Genomic DNA, 22,236 nt, shown 5'->3' on the forward strand with positions numbered 1-22,236 from the left:
CTGTTCAGTCTCTCTCCCCCTCGTCCCTCCATCTCCAGTGGGTCCTCCTCCCCACCTGTTTCCCACCCCTAATTTCAAATACTACCTTCCCCACTTTCTCTCTTTCTGTGGACAGTCCTACCTCCTTTTCACACAGGGCTGCTCTCAAAAACTTTTCTGCTCCTCTGGGAAAGCCTGGAAGATCCCAGAGGTCCGGCCCAGAAGTGGTGGACAATGCAGTGTTTTCATTCGAATGCAAATTTGTCTCTGGACCGGATTCAAGGAAAGTGCTTTCCCCTCCAACTGTCTCTCCAGCTCCACCCCGGCCCTTGTTGTCTTTTGTGTTCTTGTAAATAAATGAGAGGCGACTGGCTTTCAGTGTGAAGACACAGCTGCAGGGGGCTCTTAAAAGCGAGCTGGAGAGAGAGAGATGCTAAAAGATTTGGAGCCTAGCGTTAAAATCTAGAAAAGGGAGGCTTTTTTTTTTTTTTTTTTTTTTTACGTCTGTCCATTTACAATCGCTCTGCTTCCTCTGGACATGCTTTTTGTAAAGCCTGAAGGCCCAAGCATATTTATTCCGATTTCATTATCTCCCCCTCCTTTTAACTTATCCACAAAGAAGAGTCAACGGGAAAATGACAACAGAATAAACTCCACGAAGTTATGTTTATTTCTTACGGTTCTCCAGATAAGTATGCGACTTGGTCAATCTCAGAAGTAGAGATTGTATCCGGTGAAATGCCCTGTGCGGGTCGGGGGGCGGTGAGGGTGGGGTGGTGAAGAGAAGGCTGAACTCCCGAATTTCTCAAAGGAACAGACCCTGATTGCCTTCAGGTAACCTGCTGAGTGGCCTTTTCAAAGCTTCTGGGGACTAAAGCGCGGTGCCTCTGCCCTTCCAGAAACCTCTGAGATGTATAAGCAGCATCCGTGTCACACTTGGCGGAGGGGGTCCCCCATCCCATCTCCTGGTCAGCCGCCCTTTGCTCTCCGGGTTTTTCCTTTTCTTTTTTTTTTTTTGGTGGGGGGAGATGAGCCCCCCTCCCGAGCGGCTCGAGGGGCGCCCGCGTCTCCCCCCGGCCGCCCGCCCCCGCCCCACGCCGCGCGGCTCGGCTCCCCGGGTCCCGCGCGCCCGGAGCCGCCCCGGGGGTCGCCGGGGCCGGGCCGCTCCGGGCGCGCGGGGAGGCTCCCTCCGCATCCCGCTGGCTAAGAGCGCGTGTTCTCTGCTCTCCCGCGCACAGGGCACCACGAGCCGCGCGGGGCACCTGGCGGGGCCGGAGCCCGCGCCGCCGCCGCCGCCGCCGCCGCCGCGGGAGCCGTTCGCGCCCAGCCTGGGCAGCGCCTTCCACCTGCCCGACGCGCAGCCCGCCGCCGCCGCCGCCGCGCTCTACTACTCGAGCTCCACGCTGCCCGCGCCCCCGCGCGGGGGCTCCCCGCTGGCCGCGCCCCAGGGCGGCTCGCCCACCAAGCTGCAGCGCGGAGGCTCGGCCCCCGAGGGCGCCGCCTACGCCGCGCCGCCGCGCGGCTCCTCGCCCAAGCAGTCGCCCAGCCGCCTGGCCAAGTCCTACAGCACCAGCTCGCCCATCAACATCGTCGTGTCCTCGGCCGGCCTGTCCCCGATCCGCGTGACCTCGCCCCCCACCGTGCAGTCCACCATCTCCTCCTCGCCCATCCACCAGCTGAGCTCCACCATCGGCACGTACGCCACCCTGTCGCCCACCAAGCGCCTGGTCCACGCGTCCGAGCCGTACGGCAAGCACTCGCAGGAGCTGTATGCCACGGCCACCCTCCAGAGGCCGGGCAGCCTGGCAGGTAAAGGGCTCGCCGCTCGGCACCCCCACACCTGGGGGGGGGGTGCGGGGGGCCGTCTGGGCGCGCGGTGGGGGACCGTGCAGGAGGCAGGTAGACAGACGTGCAGCTGGAGCAGACGCGGGCTGGGCTTGTTGCTGGGCAGGTGTTTAGCATCCTCTGAAGGTAAGGGAAGCGGAGGGCCTCCCTAGACAGGCTGTGTTAACTAGCATCTGAACTCAAATCTACCGGTTGCTTCTGTTCGGAAGTCGTGCATTTTCGCAAACTCGAGTGTTTTCTTTCTGTCTCTCCGTCTCTGTCTCCCCTCTCTCGCTCTCTCTGTCCCTTCCACCCCGCCTCCAATCTGCAGATATCCATCCTAAGTCACATTTAATAAGCAGTCACAAAGACCTGTTGAATGTATCCAGAAAAAAAGCACAGAGAATAAAAACGACAGTGTTTCTGTGATCACCTGTAGTTCTCTGCACTGAGTTGCAGAAAAAAAGTAGAGAGCTTTCTTACCTAGAGAGCAGACTTTCAACTTCCAAAGGTTTCAATAGTCGTGAAAAAGTTACCTGTGATGCATTGCCCTGGAATTTTTACTACTTTGTAGTGGGTTGAAATGATTATGTTTTGTCTAAAGTGTAGTTACTGAGAAAATGAAAGGAACTTCCAGACCTGCCATTGAGATTGCGTGGATCCCACCATGGGGAAAAAGTAACCTGTGATGAAGTCTCTCGAGTGTGTTGCCTGTTTATTAGGAGGGATGGGGTGGGGAGATTGGGCTCAACGGGTTTTGGGGATGAAACCTGCTTTTCCTTGCCAGTTTGGAGGAGGTGACATTTCTGTGGTCCTTACACCCATCAAAGACCAGGCTGAGCTGGGGATTCGCTGCTGGTTAACACCATATGTTCAGCTTAAACAAGACACTGTGATTGAAAGACTAATGTTTTGTCTCCTAAAACACCTGACAACAACCCCAGATTTATTGTTGATTTTTTTTTAACCTCTTATGAAAGTAGTTGGTAATTGTGTCACTCTAGTAACAGATGCTGCTCTCATATGTTCCCCTTCTTGACATAAATGGATGCCTGTGAAGATAAATAGGATAAAGAAGAGGAACTTGTTGCATAGAGGAGGCAGGTGTCCAAGGGCTTTCTAAATTCACACAGTAATTGCCGGTGTGGACTGGTCTGGCCTAACAGGATGCAGGCAGGAATTCTGCTGCCCCCAAATTATGCTAGGTATGCTTTCTCTCTCACTCACTGCTTCTCTCACGTTAATAGAATTTGGAAGTAGCACTCATGATGTCAACCTACGGCCAGTGTTCAAATGCCTGTTATGTAGGTAGGGACTCAAGAGTGGCAGTCTGGTTGGAAGAGGGGCCTAGGAGAGACCTGTATGGAAATGTAGTTTAGGCAAGTTGGGAAACTTCATTTTAGAAGTTTGCAAAGTAAGTTTCTAGATCGTGCAGGGAGTGGGGACCTGGGGAGCTTGTGAGAGACTCATGCCCTTGGACCCTCTTCCCAGCCACCAGAGAGAAGAGGCAGCTGACTCCTAGATGGTCCCAGTGACTTGTCAAAATCCCATCTGTTCCCTGCAGAGACCCAGGGAAGAAACCAGGAGCCTTAACTTCCGTCTCTTCGTCCCAGTGATCAAACTTGGGTGCTAAACTTGGGTGGGTTCCACTCAATTACGTTACGGAAAATAGGGAGTGTGTGTCTAGTGGAAAGGTGGTGGGGTCGGGGGGTGGCAGTTTGGGAGGGTGTGATGGGGCAGGATGAGAGCCTGACCTCTCCTAGTGTCACTGAAGGTAGTGCTGGGCTGTGCTTAGTCGTTCAGTCGTGTCTGACTCTTTGCAACTGCACAGACCCCCACCCCACCCACCCAGGGTCCTCTGTCCATGGGATTCTCCAGGCAGGAGTACTGGAGTGGGTTGCATGCCCTCCTCCAGGGGATCTTCCCAACTCAGGAATCCAACCCAAGTCTCCCGCATTGCTGGTGGATTCTTTACCAACTGAGCCACCAGGGAAACCATGGGAAAGGCTTTGAAAGTGGATGGGCTTCTTCCCAGGTGGAGCTAATAGTTAAGAACCCACCTGCCAATGCAGGAGACATGAGACATGGGTTCAGTCCCCGGGTAGGGAAGATCCCCTGTAGCAGGGCATGGTAACCCACTCCATTATTCTTGCCTGGAGAATCCCATGGACAGAGGAAACTGGTAGGCCACAGTCCATAGGGTCAAAAGAATCAGACATGACTGTTGTGACTTTGTATGTATGCAAGTATTAAGGAGATATTTATACTCTGATATCTGGAGTAAATGTTTCTGAGGAGATGATGAGTCTGTGTGTGAAAGAGAGAGAGAGAGAGTGTAAGGAGTCTGTCCAGAAATAAGGACCTTCAGGTGCTCATCACAAGCCCATGTGCCTTCACTTCCCTCTTCATTTCCATCGCTTCCTTGCATTGTCTGACCAGATTTCATTTTTTGCTCCCTGGTGGGGAAAGAATTAACATGCCACTGACGGTTCTTGATTCTTGAGCTACTAGAAGCACTTTTAATGTTTGAGTTACTTTGTTTCAAATGCATACTTTTAAATATTCATTGAAGACTTTTTTCAAGCAAATTGCTGCTGGTGGTTTTTGAGTTTCAAATTATTCTATAACTCTGCATAAATACTTGGGTTGCATGAGATCATGAGATCGTTGGCCTTATTTAGAATTTAGCAAAGTATGGCCCGTGAAAGGTGTGGAGACCGATTCTGACAACTATGAGAACTCGGGAACGTTGGAGCTTTTGGATTCTGTACCTGAATGTGTGCGCTTGATACTGTTCCAGGCATCGTAAAGTTTGGAGCCACCTGGTTTGCTAATTGAAAGTGCAGTTAAAAGTCAAGCTTGAAAAAGAGCTTTTGCATTTTCAGGGTTGTGACTTTGGAGATTTGTCACTGATGACTAGGAAGTGTGAACACTGGGATAGATAGTGATTTTCACTGTTGAATACATTAATCCCTTTAATTATTTGTTAAGCACCTCTTATGTACTGGCACTGATTTGGACCCTAGGGAAACAGAATTGATCAATATGAACCAAAATCCCTGGCCTCATTTCAGCTGGAGAAGATAGAAAATCACAGGCATTTTTAGCAGAGTGACCAGGGAAAGCTCTAATAAGAAGGTGACTTTTGAGTCAATTATGAAGGCAGTGAGGATACTTGCTATATTAATACCCAGCAGAAGGGCATTCTGAGCAGAAGGAACAGCGAGTTCAAAAGCTGGAAAATGGACGTGTGTCTGATATGTTTGCAGAACAGCAAGGATACTAGTAAGAGTGTGTCAGAGAGAAAGAGGGCAAAGAAATGACATAGACGCTAATGAAGTGACCAGCAAGGTGGGGTTGGAAGCTCAGATCGGGGGGGGGCCTCAAGGTTTGGGATGCTGACTATACCCCATCCATGGGAGCTGTTGAGGATTTGAGCAGAGGAATGACACAGTGTCACTTAGTCTATAACGGAATACACTGGGGAGGATCAAGGGCAAAACCAGGAGGACACGTTGGGAGGTCCCTGCAGTAAGGTGAGCAAGAGATGATGATGGCTTGGGGGCCAGCATGGAAGCATTGGAGGCTGTGAGGAGTCATGTAGTCCTGGGTGTATAGATGGAGCCCAGCTGAACAGATTGTCTCCTGGACTAGGTGATGATCGTAAGAGAGAGGACTCAAGATGCCTCCGACTCAACAACCAGAAGAATGGACTCAACCACTGACTGAGATGGGACAGGATGCAGAAGCCTCTGGTTGGGTTTGGAGGCAGTGGCTTGGAGGTGGGACACTGTCTATCAGAAGGCACGTGTGAAGTAGACAGGTGAATACACAAGCTGGAGTTCAGGGGAAGGCCCAGGCTGGAGATAAAAAATCAAGGAGTCATAAGTAGTTGGTATTTGAGACTGAGAATCTTAAAGGAGTTTCTACATAGGAAGTAAGTTTAGAGAGAAGAGGACCACGGGCTGAGCCCAGATGCCTCCCACAAGTGCAGAAGTCTAGGAATAGAGCAGGAACCCAAGCAAAAGAAAGAGATAAGCCAGATGTGTAGGTCAGTGTCATTTCTTAGGTGCCAAGAGAAGATCATGTCTCTTGTTGTTTCCCACAACTTTATGAGGTCAGTGTGATTTTTACCTCCACTGTACAGGTTTGAAAACTGAGGCATATCATCAATGATAAATCCCTTACCCAGAGTCACCTTAGCTGGAAGTGACAGGGAAGCAATTTGAACCTCCATCACTATCACTTTGAATCCAGCGTCTCTGTAGTCTTCAGTGCACATGATATATGGTTGGTGTTGTTCATTTGCTAAGTCTTGTCTGACTCTTTGCAACCCTGTGGACTGCAGCACATCAGGCTTCCCTGTCCTTCACTGTCTCCCAGAGTTTGCACAAACTCAGGGCCATTGAGTCAGTGATGCCATCCAACCATATTATCCTCTACCCTGCCTCCCTTCTCCTCCTTCCCTCAATCCTTCCCAGGATTAGGGTCTTTTACAATGAGTTAGCTCTTCACATCGGGTGGCCCAAGTATTGGAGGTTAGAGGTATTGTATGTTATTGAAGAAAGGCACCAAGGACATAGAAATACCATACGCATCTTCAACTTATTTAAATGACTAGTGATTTTGAAGAAGCAGAAATATCTCAAAAATATGTCAACATCCTGTTGACTATGACTACAGTACCAATTTTTGTTCAATTCTGCACAGCAGATAACATAATCCTTTCATTTTCTGGTTTAGAGCAAAATTAATCCTGTTAAAAATAGAAATCTGAGTTGTAAATACATATTAAAGTTAAGTCAAACATCAGAAGCTTATTTTTAGGTAAAAATGAAATGGATTAAATGAAGATTCTTAGCCAATGATTGTCATCAAAACTGACCTAATAGGGAGAGGAATTTGTCCAGGCTTGTCCATCTTGTACCCCTGCCAAAGAAACATCAAACTCACTATTTAGAGGGGATCACACACTATAAACCTCACATTCCACATTCTTGGAGATCTGATTCATTCCCTGATTTGTTAATACCTTCAGGTGCACCTGTTATAAGAAAGAAAAAAAGCCTAATCCTATTTAAAAGCTTTGCAGTCTCTGCTGTCAGTTTTCTCAGAGGAAACCTGAGGTCTCCTCAGGTAATAAGCAAGTGTGTTTATCACATGGTGCTTGGGACATGGTCAGAATGCAGTGTGATATCTGGCTGCTCTGCCCTTTTAAATTGCACTTCCTATACTTGAACAATTCTTGTGAACCTTCCAACTCCCCCTTAGGTTAAAAAAAAAATCCTAGTTTAGATTTACTAGTTAGAATGTGATCTTTCTGTGATATCAATCAATAGTAATCTTCTTTCCAAAGTGGTTTACGGCTGGCTGTCAGCCGAAACTTCCTGGGGTTCTTTGGCACTCAGCCTCACTGGGGACCTCTCCTCAACTGCAGAAGCTCCAGTGCTTTCCTTGCTAGCCACACCCCTCAGTCCCAGCCCCTCATCAGAACCTCCCGCTCTCAGAGCCCAGGCCCCGCCCAGGCGTCTTTTCCTGGCTCAGAATGTAAAATACATCTGTCTCCTGCACAGTGCACTCAGCAATCCTGCACCCCAGAACACTTTGTGGGAAGAATGGACTGATTCCTACTCATGGACTCTCTCCAGCATCCACCAACAAAGTGATTATTCAGCCAGTCAGCCAGCCATTTACGTTCTACAATTCTGGGATCCCAGTTTATAGCAGGGAACCCTTTTCTGTGTGGTCCCCTGAGCCCGCTCTCTCCAAGGAGGGCGGGTACTAAAATCTCTTCAGCAAACCTCCGTTCTACTTGCTGCTGCTGCTGCTAAGTCGCATCAGTTGTGTCGACTCTGTGCGACCTCATAGAAGGCAGCCCACCAGGCTTCCCCATCCCTGGGATTCTCCAGGCAAGAACATCGGAACGGGCTGCCATTTCCTTCTCCCATGCATGAAAGTGAAAAGCAAAAGTGAAGTCGCTCAGTCCTGTCCGACTCTTAGTGACCCCATGGACTGCAGCTTACCAGGCTCCTCCATCCATGGGATTTTCCAGGTGAGAGTACTGGAGTGGGGTGCCATTTCCTGTTCTCTAACTGCCTCCCTCTTCCTGGAGACCCAGACCCCAAGACATTCCTTTGAAAACCACTCTGTGCAGCATCTGATTGCAACATAGTGTCTGATTTCTGTCCAGTTGATGTCCATCCAGGTCAGATAAGCAACAGGGAGTGTGTCCTTTCATCACCCATTTTCTGTACAGTGAGTAGCTGGATCAGGAAGTAAATGTTTGGGATGCTAGGGGCCACAGAGGCTTTCCTGATGGGTTCCTTTTTGTCAATTCACAGAAACAAGGATCTTCCCTTCTCTCTCTACCGCCAGGTGACCTTGCTAGTTAAAATGGGGTAAACAGGTCTTTTTGTTCTTTTGAGAGCAGCATCTTTATGTAGCCTTCTAGGCTGGCCTGTCCAGTGTTTGATACTTACATGATATTGATCATGCGGTAATTTAATTGGGAACATGTACGTTTTTAGAATGACAGTGAGCCTTGGAGAACAGTTAAGGTGACATAACTCTCTCCACTCACTAGCCTCTCCAAGCCTCAGACCCTCTGAAATATAGAGTACAGAATTAAATACAATGGGGAATGAAATCACAGAAGAGACAGAACAGAGAGACTGGAAGGTGGATGTCACCAACAAGCAAGTCATTGAAAATGTTCTAGAAAGCAAAATAGATAGGAGTGATAAGCAATGAAAATGTGGACGTTTCTCCCGGGAATCTGCAATTCTAGGAGGTGGACCAGCTGTCCTGTATGAATACTTGAACAAGCTCAACCTTAAGAGCTGGGGTGCTGGAGAGAAGTGAGGCTTGAGATGGAGGGATTTAAAGTCAGCGCTTGAGACCATGATTCCCTCCTCCCATCTCATCCCCTCCCTCCTACCAAGATGACTACCCTGTGGCCAGTGCTTACTCCAGGCAGAAGACTGGATGTGGTCTCTTGAAGAAACTGAACAAAGTGCCGGAGAAGAGACTTCAGTTATGGCAGTTGGTGGCCTAGAGAAAGTTCACTTCATACAGGCTTTTGGGGTGGTGAGCTGACACCCAGAGCTGCCCTCCACTGCCTCATTCTGCAGAAGGATGACCAGCCCATAGGCTCCACTCTTCTCATCAGTTCTAATATAAACACACACAGTGAAAAGCCTTTCTGTTCATGCCATAGCAGAGGAAGCCAGCCCTGGGTTTCTCTTTCTCAAATAAGAGGAATTACCAAGGATTACTAAGGAATTTGGGTGAATTAGTGGTATGAAAAAGAAAACCAGAAAAGTGAACTGTCTCTTGGAAGAAACAGAGATGATTTATAGAAAAGGGAGCGTGGGATGAAAAGAGATAAGCTAAAACTTTAGGTTTAGGACTGAGCAGGATTTAAGAAGATCTTGTATTTATTAAGAAAGAATTGAGTTGATATGTGAAAGGATCAAAGAACAGGAAAATCTGTTGGGGGCTGTAAAAATATAACTACCCACATTAAAAAATTTGATAGAACAAGTGGGAAATAGTCAAGGAAATCACTGGGAAGGCAGCACATAAAGAGCAAGAGATAGAGAAAACTACAGCAAGGGCCATAAAGGAGCAAACCCAGGAGATCTGACATATTACTGCAGCCTCAGAGAGAAAAATGCAGAAAAGCAAATTATCAGTGGAGTAATGCAGAGCAATTCCTAAGAGCGGGGGGACCTGTGTCCGCGTAGGAAGTACCCTTTGCTTGGAATAGAAAATATTTCATCTTCTGCATCATGAAACTTCATAGCACCAGCATAAGAAGCCTCTGAAACCTCTGGAGAGGAATAAAACAGATGGCACCTGACTTGCAGTAGTGATGCTGGAGGGAAAAGAGCATTCAGGTGATGTCCTAAAAAAATTTCAACCTAAAGAGCCTCTTGATGAAAGTGAAAGAGGAGAGTGAAAAAGTTGGCTTAAAATTCAGCATTGAAAAAACTAAGATCCTGGCATCTGGTCCCACCCCTTCATGGCAAATAGATGGGGAAGCAATGCAAACAGTGAGAAACTTTATTTTGGGGGGCTTCAAAATCACTGCAGATGGTGACTGCAGCCATAAAATTAAAAGACACTTTGCTCTTTGGAAGAAAAACTATGATCAATTTAGACAACATATTAAAAAGCAAAGAAATTACTTTGCCGACAAGGGTCTGTCTAATCGAAGCTGTGGTTTTTCCAGTAGTCATGTATGGATATGAGAATTGGACTGTAAAGAAAGCTGGGCACTGAAAAATTGATGCTTTTGGACTGTAGTATCAGAGAATACTCTTGAGAGTCCCTTGGACTGCAAGGAAATCCAACCAGTCCATCCTAAAGGAAATCAGTTCTGAACATTCATTGGAAGGACTGATGCTGAAGCTGAAACACCAATACTTTGGCCACCTGATGCAAAGAATGGACTCATTGGGAAAGACCCTGATGCCAGGAAAGATTGAAGGCAGGTGGAGAAGGGGATGGCAGAGGATAAAGATGGTTAGATGTCATCACCAACTTGATGGACATGAGTTTGAGCAAGCTCTGGGAATAGATGATGGACAGAGAAGCCTGGTGTGCTGCAGTCCATGGGGTTTCAAAGAGTCGGACATGACTGAGCAGCTGAACTGAAAACCCATGGATAACTCAATTATCCATCATCTCTAAAAAAGAGTATGAGATATTTTCACACTTGCAAGTGCTCATGAAATTTGTCTCCTAGGCACCCTTTCCTAAATGTGACCACAATTGAATATGTATTCTTAGCTAAATAAGGGCATAAAACAAGAGGAAAGCATGGTACCCAAAGAAGCAGTGTGTGCTGACCTGAAGGGCTGTGAAGAGCTGCCCCTGAAGGAGTCAGAGTGGGGAGACAGCTGGATGGCAGGAAAGGCGGGACTGAACACATGAACGTAGACAATCACGAATGGAATATTGGGGGAATTCCGGAGGACACTGCGTAATTTCAATATTTAAGAACAGAACAAGTAGAAAGATGAGTATGCGTAAAGAATTTACTTGCAGTCCTATTGAGTTTCACAAATAGAGGAGACAGTGGTCACCAGCGTGGATTGAGGAGCTAGACAGATGTGTGTGCATATCTTGATTCCATTACTTACCAGCTTCATGACCCTGGATAGCTGGGTTGAGCCCAGGAAGTCTTTACTGACCACTTATCTTGTGCTGGGTGCTCTCTCAGGTGTGAACACACACCTGTGAACATCAGAGGCCAAAACACCTGTTCTGTTACGGGTGATGGTCTGATGCTGATAGGATATTAGATGGTGAGAAGTGCCAGGGAAAGGAGGACTGAGAGAAGCAGAGATGTCCTAGGACAGAGTGGCCAAGCTCTCCACCACAAGATGTCCATTAAGCAAACACCTGGATGTACCAGACAGAGGGCACAGCCAGTGCAAAGGTCCTGAGGTGAAATCATGCCAGGCTTGTTTGGGGAACGGAATGGGGCTTCTCTGAGATTGCTTGCATTTCCTACAGTGAGGATAACAGAGCTGCAGCCATTATACTGTCATCAGTTCAGTTCAGTTCAGTTCAGTCGCTCAGTTGTGTCTGACTCTTTGCGACCCCATGAATCGCAGCACGCCAGGCCTCCCTGTTCATCACCATCTCCCGGAGTTCACTCAGACTCATGTCCATTGAGTCCGTGATGCCATCCAGCCATCTCATCCTCAGTCATCCCCTTCTCTTCCGGCCCCCAATCCCTCCCAGCATCAGAGTCTTTTCCAGTGAGTCAACTCTTCGCATGAGGTGGCCAGAGTACTGGAGTTTCAGCTTTAGCATCATTCCTTCCAAAGATATCCCAGGCCTGATCTCCTTCAGAATGGACTGGTTGGATCTCCTTGCAGTCCAAGGGACTTTCAAAAGTCTTCTCCAACACCACAGTTCAAAAGCATCAATTCTTCGGCGCTCAGCTTTCTTCACAGTCCAACTCTCACATCCGTACATGACCACAGGAAAAACCATAGCCTTGACTAGATGGACCTTAGTCAGCAAAGTAGTGTCTCTGCTTTTGAATATGCTGTCTAGGTCGGTCATAGCTTTTCTTCCAAGGAGTAAGCGTCTTTTAATTTCATGGCTGCAGTCACCATCTGCAGTGATTCTGGAGCCCCCCAAAATAAAGTCTGCCACTGTTTCCACTGTTTCCCCATCTATTTCCCACGAAGTGATGGGACCGGATGCCATGATCTTTGTTTTCTGAATGTTGAGCCTTAGGCCAAGTTTTTCGCTCTCCTCTTTTACTTTCATCAAGGGGCTTTTTAGCTCCTCTTCACTTTCTGCCATATAGCAAAGGTCATATGAGATTGAGAATCAGGCCTGTCCATTGCTTATTTGCATGTCTGCATATTAAAAGTGTCCAGTAGTGATGAGAACTCTGCTCCCTCTCTGGGTTCACTGATTAAATCTTTTGGGGATCAAGAAATTTATATTTCCATGGTTTCCACTCAAGCTGCCTCTGCTGTGTATCCTGACCACACTGATTTTCTTTGTTAGTAATACCGTATGAATGAATAAGAAATAAGGGGGCTTCCCTGGTGGCTCAGTTGGTGAAAAATCTGCCTGCAGTGTGGGAGAGCTGGGTTCGATCCCTGGGTTGGGAAGATTCCCCTGGAGGAGAGCATGTCAGCCTACTCTTGGATTCTTGTCTGGAGAATCCCATGGGCAGAGGAGACTGGCAGGCTGCAGTCCATGGGGTCACAAAGAGTCGGACGCAACTGAATGACTGAGCACAGCACACACACGGATGAATAAGGTCTTCCCAGGTGGCACAGTTGGTAAAAGAATACACCTGCTCAATGCAGAAGACCCAAGAGAGGCTGGTTCGACCCCTGGGTCAAGAAGATGCCCTGGGAGAGAAAATGGCAGCCCCCTCTAGTATTCTTGCCTGGAGAATCCCCATGGACAGAGGAGCCTGGTGGGCTACAGTTCATGCGTGGGGTCAGAAAGAGTCAGACATGACGAAGCATGCACAGACACACGTAGATGAATAAACCTTGTGTGGTGAGAAAAAGGGAGGCTCAGTAAACGGTAACTGTTGCTACTCTGCAGAATCATGATATCAGCCGAGTCTATTGGGCATTCACATTTAAATAAGATGGAGCTCATGACTCCATGGTTCTCCCTTGACAGGAAGGGGTAGAGTGACATCATTTCAGAAGTAACTTGTGGTATCAAGAGCTATGAGAGAGGACCAGGGTCTCAGGACATCCCTGGAGGGAGAGGCATGTCCACGTAGGAGAGATGGGGAAAGAGTCCCTGAAGAGGCAGAATTTGAGGCTGGATTTAATAAAGAGCAGCTGAACAGGTTCAAACGGGAGAAGAGGGTATAGCTAGGGAGGGATGGGTTAGATGTTGGTTAAAAGTGTATGAAACATCTTGTAAGCTTCTTTTCACTTGGAGTTGGGACCCCAGGGGCAAGGGAGTGACTGTTTGAGATGATGGAGACTGGAGGCAAGGTGAGGGTGTGAGGAGATTGAAGAGGAATGGATTAAAGCAAGGACCTGATATTGTGCAGTGTGACCAAAAATAAATGGGGTTTAGTCACTAAGTCGTGTCTAAATCTTGAGACCACATGGAGTATAGCCCATCAGACTCTTTGGTCCATGGGGTTTCCCAGGCAAGAATACTGGAGTGGATAGCTGTTCCACTGTTCACTCCAGGGGAGATCTCCAGGGGATCTTCCTGACCCAACTATTGAACCAGACTCTCCTGCATTGCAGGTGGATTCTTTACCAACTGAGCCATCAGGGAAGTCCCACCAAAAATAAGTAAAAGAAGGACCTTACTGCAGACACAGGGAGCTCTTCTTAATACTCTGTGATGATCTATATGGGGAAAGAATCTAAAAAAAGGGTGGATATACATGTATGTATAACTGATTCACTTTGCTGTACCCTTGGAACTGACACAACATTGTAAATCAACTATACTCCAATAAAAATAATTTTTAAAAAGCAGGGGACAAGTTCTCCAACCCTAGAAATGAGCCAGCTCTCAGGATATTTCCCTCTGCCCTCTTTGAAGAACAGGCCAGGCAGTGTGCAGCCATATGTTCCCCAGGTCCTGGACTTGGCAGTTACTTATTTCTTCAGTCCTGCCGATCACATGGACAGCTAGTAGAGACGGTCGGCTGGCAAATGCTCATATATAATGATGAATCAGAGAAAGAAGTAACAGAATGGCTTCCTAGTGGGTCCTCAGAACCCAGCAATGGCAAAGCCTGGCTTGCGTCTGACTCCTGGTGTGAGTTTCTCCCGATTTTCATGCCCCAAGCCTCTGAACTAAAAGTCGAGGGAACACTGATGATAAAGTGTTTGTGGTTCTCTGTGGTGTTTATGCATTTTAGGTCATAGGTATGGATTAATTTGAGCAAACAGGTATCTGTGGTAGCCAGTCACTTTAAGCGTCAGCATCCGTTCAGTGATCTTAGTTAACCAGTATCTCTGCCTTAGCAAATAGGAAGCTTCTTTTAAACATTTTTTTTTCTTTTAATCTAGGCAAGAGGGATTATGGAGAGACCCAAGTCTTTTAGTAGCTGTGAAAATAGCCTCCAATGATTAATAACTCAAAAGCTTTCAGAATGGAGTTTATTTGCTACCCAACCTGTGTCAAATCCTTTCTGCCATGATATTTAACCAATGGGCATTTTTATAATTTTTTAAAATTTTATTTTAGTAAAGTATAGCTATTTACAAGGTCATGTTAGTTTCATTTTGTAATTTTAAAAACTTGGTTGTATATTTTAGTCCATAATACACAGAATATATATGTTATGTATCAGTTCAGTTCAGTTACTCAGTCGTATCTGACTTTTTGCGACCCCATGAATTGCAGCATGCTGGGCCTCCCTGTCCATAACCAACTCCTGGAGTTCACTCAAACTCACAGCCATCGAGTCAGTGATGCCATCCAGCTGTCTCTTCCTCGGTCGTCCCCTTCTCCTCCTGCCCACAATCCCTCCCAGCATCAGAGTCTTTTCCAATGAGTCAGCTCTTCGCATGAGGTGGCCAAAGTACTGGAGTTTCAGCTTTAGCATCATTCCTTCCAAAGAACACCCAGGGCTGATCTCCTTTAGAATGGACTGGTTGAATCTCCTTGCAGTCCAAGGGACTCTCAAGAGTCTTCTCCAACACCACAGTTCAAAAGCATCAATTCTTTGGCACTCAGCTTTCTTCACAGTCCAACTCTCACATCCATACGTGACCACAGGAAAAACGATATCCTTGACTAGACGGACCTTAGTCGGCTAAATAATGTTTCTGCTTTTGAATATGTTATCTAGGTTGGTCATAACTTTTCTTCCAAGGAGTAAGCGTCTTTTAATTTCATGGCTGCAGTCACCATCTGCAGTGATTTTGGAGCCCCCAAAAATAAAGTCTGCCACTGTTTCCACTGTTTTCCCATCTATTTGCCATGAAGTGATGGAACTGGATGCCGTGATCTTCATTTTCTGAATGTTGAGCTTTAAGCCAACTTTTTCACTCTCCTCTTTCACTTTCATCAAGAGTCTTTTTAGTTCCTCTTCACTTTCTGCCATAAGGGTGGTATCATCTGCCTATCTGATGTTATGTATAATATATATAATTTCTGCCGATTATTATATTTTAAATATATGACAAGAACTTCCCTGGTGGCCCAGTGGTTAAAACTTCATGTTCCAATGCAGGGGGTGTGGGTTTGATCCCTCATGGGGGAGATAAGATCTCACATACCTAGCAGCCAAAACAACAAAACATGAGACAGAAGCCATACGTAACAAATTCAGTAAAAACTTTAAAAATGGTCCACGTTAAAAAAAAAAATCTTTAAAAAAGTATTTGACGAAAAACACTATGCACACATCTGTGTATATGTGAAAAGTGAAAGTGTTAGTTGCTCCGTCGTGTCTGACTCTTTGCGATCCATGGACTGTAGTCTGCCAGGCTCCTCTGTCCATGGAATTCTCCAGGCAAGCATTTTGGACTGGGGTTGCCATTCCCTTCTCCAGGTGATTTTCTCAACCCAGGAATCAAACCAGGTCTCCTGCATGGCAGGCAAATTCTTTGCTGTCTAAGCCACCAGGGATAACGTTAAGTGTATATACATACGTTTATATGTGTCTGTATATATGTACTTTATATATGGATGAACTTTGATTTTCTGTGGGATAACTAAAGTGAAGAAAGTGGGGAAAACCACTAAACCAGGCATGACCTAAACCAAATCTCTTATGATTATACAGTGGAAGTGACAAATAGATTTATAGGACTAGATCTGATAGAGTGCCCGATAAACTATGGACAAAGGTTTGTGACACTGTACAGGAGACAGGGATCAAGACCATCCCCAGGAAAAAGAAATGCAAAAGAGCAAAATTAGCCATCTGAGGAGGCCTTACAAATAGCTGTGAAAAGAGGAGAAAAGCAAAGGAGAAAAGGAAAGCTATATCCATTTGAATGCAGCGTTCCAAAGAATAGCAAAGATAGATAAGAAAGCCTTCCTCAGATATCAATGCAAAGAAATAGAGGAAAACAACAGAATGGGAAAGACTAGAGATCACTTTAAGAAAATTAGAGATATCAAGGGAACATTTCATGCAAAGATGGGCTCAGTAAAGGACAGAAATGGTATGGACCTAACAGAAGCAGAAGAGATTAAGAAGAGGTGGCAAGAATACACAGAAGAACTGTACAAAAAAGATCTTCACGACCAGGATAATCACCATGGTGTGATCAGTCACCTAGAGCCAGACATCCTGGAATGTGAAGTCAAGTGGGCCTTAGGAAGCATCACTTTGAGCAAAGCTAGTGGAGGTGATGGAATTCCAGTTGAGCTATTTCAAATCCTAAAAGATGATGCTGTGAAAGTGCTGCACTCAATATGTCAGCAAATTTGGAAAACTCAGCATTGGCCACAGGACTGGAAAAGGTCAGTTTTCATTCCAATCCCAAAGAAAGGCAATGCCAAAGAATGCTCAAACTACCGCACAATTGCACTCATCTCACATGCTAGTAAAGTAACACTCAAAATTCTCCAAGCCAGGCTTCAGCAATACGTGAACCGTGAACTTCCAGATGTTCAAGCTGGTTTTAGAAAAGGCAGAGGAACCAGAGATCAAATTGCCAACATCTGCTGGATCATGGAAAAAACAAGAGAGTTCCAGAAAAGCATCTATTTCTGCTTTATTGACTATGCCAAAGCCTTTGACTGTGTGGATCACAATAAGCAAACTGTGGAAAATTCTGAAAGAGATGTGAATACCAGACCACCTGATCTGCCTCTTGAGAAACCTGTATGCAGGTCAGGAAGCAACAGTTAGAGCTGGACATGGAACAACAGACTGGTTCCACATAGGAAAAAGAATACATCAAGGCTGTATATTGTCACCCTGCTTATTTAACTTCTATGCAGAGTACATCATGAGAAATGCTGGACTGGAAGAAGCACAAGCTGGAATCAAGATTGCTGGGAGAAATATCAATAATCTCAGATATGCAGATGACACCACCCTTAGGGCAGAAAGTGAAGAGGAACTAAAAAGCCTCATGAAGAAAGTGAAAGAGGAGTGTGAAAAGGTTGGCTTAAAGCTCAACATTCAGAAAACGAAGCTCATGGCATCCAGTCCCATCACTTCACGGCAAATAGATGGGGAAACAGTGAGAGACTATTTTGGGGGGGGCTCCCAAATCACTGCAGATGGTGATTGCAGCCATTAAATTAAAAGACGCTTACTCCTTGGAAGGAAAGTTATGACCAACCTAGATAGCATATTCAAAAGCAGAAACATTACTTTGCTGACCAAGGTCTGTCTAGTCAAGGTTATGGTTTTTCCAATAGTCATGTATGGATGGGAGAGTTGGACTATAAAGAAAGCTGAGCACCAAAGAATTGATGCTTTTGAACTGTGGTATTGGAGAAGACTCTTGAGAGTCCCTTGGACTGCAAGGAGATCCAATCAGTCCATCCTAAAGGAGATCGGTCCTGGGTGTTCATTGGAAGGTCTGATGCTGAAGCTGAAACTCCAATACTTTGCCCACCTGATGCAAAGAGTTGACTCATTGGAAAAGACCCTGATGCTGGCAAAGATTGAGAGCAGGAGAAGAAGGGGACAACAGAGGATGAGATGGCTGGATGGCATCACTGACTCAATGGACATGAGTTTGGGTGGAGTCTGGGAGTTGGTGATGGATAGGGAGGCCTGGCGTGCTGTGGTTCATGGGGTCGCAAAGAGTCGGACATGACTGAGCAACTGAACTGAACTAAAGTGAAATACCTAAAATCTCTAAAGGCTGATATCAAGCAGATCTATTATGAACGCACTGACTTTGATACAAAAAAAGAATGTATACTGAATTTTCCTTTAACCAGAAGAGACAGAGCATTTATTTAAATGGGTTAACAGTTTCCCTGAGGGCAGCTGAGCCCTCTGCATATTTCAAAACTCCTCACTACACTTCATCTAGTTGACATTCAACAAGTATCTTCGACTATTATAGAGCTCACTAATTGGTGAAAGTGTTATACCCCGTCAATAATTGAAAATCATCCATATAACAAAGTGAAGTATGAACACAAAGAGATGCCAGGCTCTCTTCAAGGTGAGTGAAGCATGAAAAAGTTACCAACAGCTAACAGAAAAACTTGGCTCAATGAGTATTAAAAATGTATAAAGCGAAAGTGTTAGTCACTCAGTCGTGTCCGACTCTTTGATGCCTGTTGGACTGTAACCTGCCAGGCTCTTCTGTCCATGGGATTCTCCAGGCAAGACTACTAGAGTGGGTTGCCATTTCCTTCTCCAGGAGATCTTCCCGACCCAGCGACTGAACCCAGGTCTCCTGAATTGCAGGCAGGCTCTTTACCATCTGAGCCACCAAGGAAGTTAAAAGTGGATAAGGTACACATTTTTCTCTCACCACTGAGTTTCTCAAATCTTTGGAAAGTGGCTTCCTATGCTTTTAGGCATCAGTTAAAATATTATCAGAGACCCAGAGAGCCATCTCTGAAATGTCACAGACTCCCCTGGAGAGCTCATTGCTCTCTGTGTCTGACTCCAAAGATGCAAGTGATCATAACAACAGACAGTGCCTGTTCTGTGGTATCTGTGTATACCAATGACCTGCCTAGGAACCCCCAGACTTGGTAGGAAAAGGAACCCAAAGAAAATCATTAATGGTCTTCACTCAGTGGACTTGAGCAACTCTTCAAATTTCTGTTTGCTTATAATTATCTTCACACAGATGGACATGAGCTTGGGCAAGCTCCAGGAGATGGTGAGGGATAAGGAGGCCTGGTGTGCTGCAGTCCAGGGGTCACAAACAGTCGGACATGACTGAGTGACTGGACAACAACAACAGTCTTCACACAGACTTGTCAGCCTTGATTTTTCCTGTTTGGCTTTCTGGGTGGTGCCTGGGCCCACAGGTGCTGTGCTGTCGAAGAGGGGGAGTCTGTCCTAACCTGGAATGATGCCTGTATTTCCTGATGTTTCTGGCTTCATCCTTCACTCTCCTTGAATGGCCTGGCAGCATCTTAAAGAAGTCAGCCCCTCCCTAGGAGTTAAGTGTGCACACACACATATACACACACACTCACATTCACTCAGGTCGTAAGCTCAGCTGGTTAGAAGCAGATCATGCTGCAGTCCCCTGCGTGGCTGAGTCAGCAGCTGGTTGTGCTTGACGTTGCCCCAGACAGGCCCTTCACCTTGACAGTCTTCTAGCGTATGTAGCATTTGTTTTGCACTGGAAGAGTGAGTACCAATTTCTGTATTAGGAGGGTACCTGTAACATCACTGTTGTACCATAGCAATTGGTGATTTAATAACCATTTCTAAAGTAACAGACGAAAGATTTGGGTGGGTGGGAGAATTATAACTATACATAGGTGTCATCAATCATGCATTTATTAGGGAATTAATGTTTTAATATAACCAGTATTCAAATAGTAATTACTCATATGTAGTTCAGTGGCTAATTGGATTCTAAAACACAGTCATACACAAACACAGATTAAAAGCTTTTAACCAGAAAAGAATCAAGGAAGAACTTCATTCCTTGGAACTCTTTATTACACAGAATAATTCCTCTCCTCTCAAACTCTTTTTTCATATGCCAAGTATTATGTTGATTAAAGTAATAAAACCTTAATGAAGAAATATACAGAAATTATATAATGTAAATATAGAATATGACTAATCTATCAAACAGTTCATTTGCCTGTTCCCCCCACCCCAAATTATATTGAGAGTTAATGGTGCCTACTTCTTCTGGAATTATCAGTAAGGCCATTTGGTGGATATTGGAGGAAAGCAGTATAAAAATAGAAAGCAGTATAAAAATGATACAAGCAGAATATTTGAAGTTTGTGTTTTCACAAATATCTAATTTTTTAAAAGGATTAAGAAATGGCAGACTGCTCCAGTATTCTTGCCTGAAAAATTCCATGGACAGAGGATCCTGGTGGACTACCATCCATGGGGTCGTAAAGAGCTGGGCATGGCTAAACATGCGCGCTTGTAATTTTGAAAAGGAATTTGTGCCTCTGTCTATGATATACCTGATACAATCTGAGGAAAAGTCTTCTGTTTAAGATGCTAAGATGCAAAACATCTTAGTACAGATATTTTTCAAAATGTTTAAAGTGATTTATGAAGAAAATTGCATACCTGAGCCTGCTTTCGTCTGATGGAACCCTTCTCCTTGTCCATCCATTGAGAATGTCATCTGTGCCCTTTGAGCAAAAACCACATGCACAAAAGTGAAAACTGAGTTTTCGTCCCCCCACAACAGTCAGTCTTTGTAAAGCAGAATGACGACTTCCCCTCCCTTGCAGCCAGAGTCTGTCTTTGCATCTTGATATAACAAAAACGATGGGTCAGGAGCACCTTGTCCTGGATTCTTTTCTTGGAAAGATTCATAATTATCCCTGGTGACTGGGTCTGAAGCCAGACTCCAGATATACTGTAGGAACACTGCACTGATAGGGTTTTGAGAAGTAGCTGTGGAGAAATAAAATGACACTCATTGAGTTTTATCCATCTCGTTGGTAAAGAAGAGTGTCTGTGTGGGTATCAAAGTGTGTCCAGGGCTCTAGAAGTACACCAGGGTTGAAAACGTCTAGCAACCGAGATATACAAGCATAGCTAAATCAGTACATCCTGGCTTCTCACAGGGAGGTCTGTGGATCAGCAACACCAAAATTGCCCAAGAACTTGTTAAAAATGAAGGACCTCAGGCTCTTCCCCAAACCTGTTGAGTCAGAACCTAAATATTAATCAGGGGACTTTTTGAGAAATACTGAAATACTACTGCTGGTCCACTCAGAGCTACTGCCTACCTTCCCTGAGAAAAAAAAAACAAAGAGATGGATGCCAGATCAACGCTGTGTATCTTGTGTGAACGCTGTGTATCTTGTGTGTTTCACTAGTACCACAATGCCATCTTAGACAGGTATGTTTCCTCAGGCTCTTTACTTGGATTTGTTTGTGAGCTGTGACACAGAATACCATCCTTCAGTGTGGACGTGGAGCTACGACCCTGGACTGAAAATAAAAATGGCAATGGTCCATCCTCAGGTTGCAGAGGTATCGGATTCCACATTACTCACACTTCATCACCACTGTCTCATTACTGGGCACGTGCCTGCCTGTGCAAAAGGAATTGCTCAGAAGAAGCCCATTTTTCTAACAGCTTTGGGAAGAAATGCTTATGGTTAGGGAGCAAAGACAAGACAAAGGAATAAAATCACAGGGATACACTGACCAGGGATGTTGGCCTCAATTATTCTTACTGGAAAGTGTTTGAGTCCCAGTAGATGACTCTATTCATTTAGTAAAAGCTGAGGTCAAGTGTTGTAATTACAATAAGTTGTATTGGAAACTTTGTCCAGAAAATTACAGGAGCAAATGCTTCTATGTTATATTTGTTTTCAGAGACTGTGTGAGTAATCTTCATGATAGCAGCAAGGCTATATTATATCAGCAAAATATAGGAAAATTCAGGGTTTTATGAAAGAGATGAAATGGGCGGGGGGGGGGGGTGCATTCTTTGCTTTCCAGAACAGACTTATCATAGAACCATTTTATGTCATCAGGTGGCCCATTACACTAAAATAGTTAATCTTCAATGCAGTTTCATCATTGAATACAAATGAATTAATAATTTCCCTTCCAATAAATATGGTTCATGGCCTATATGTAGGAAATGTGTCCATGTATTTTAACATTTGTAGCAATAGAAGGCATCAAACAAATTCAATAAATGATGATCATTTGAAAATGAAATTTAGCATATGGACTTGACTCAGGCTGTACAGGAATTATTTGGGATCTTTTAAATACTGGAATTAAGTTGCATATTATGCAAATATACTTAGATGTGAGAAATATTCCATATAATACTTAATTGTTTTATT

General features: G+C 45.3%; 1 protein-coding gene across 3 annotated transcripts in view; it reads left to right on the forward strand.

Annotated features, from left to right (window-relative positions):
- The window catches only part of CTNND2 (catenin delta 2), a 1,117,159-nt gene that overhangs the window by 643,838 nt on the left and 451,085 nt on the right, over window positions 1–22,236 (forward strand). For 2 of the 3 annotated variants that reach the window (XM_027980164.3, XM_027980165.3), the window contains exon 7: window positions 1,218–1,788. The exons of the other annotated variant lie outside the window; for it this stretch is intronic. In XM_027980164.3, the coding sequence (XP_027835965.2) occupies window positions 1,218–1,788 (571 nt within the window). The remainder of the gene's footprint in view (window positions 1–1,217; window positions 1,789–22,236) is intronic. 3 annotated transcript variants of the gene reach the window in all.

This window comes from Ovis aries, chromosome 16 (genome assembly GCF_016772045.2).
Source record: "Ovis aries strain OAR_USU_Benz2616 breed Rambouillet chromosome 16, ARS-UI_Ramb_v3.0, whole genome shotgun sequence".
NCBI lineage: Eukaryota > Metazoa > Chordata > Mammalia > Artiodactyla > Bovidae > Ovis > Ovis aries.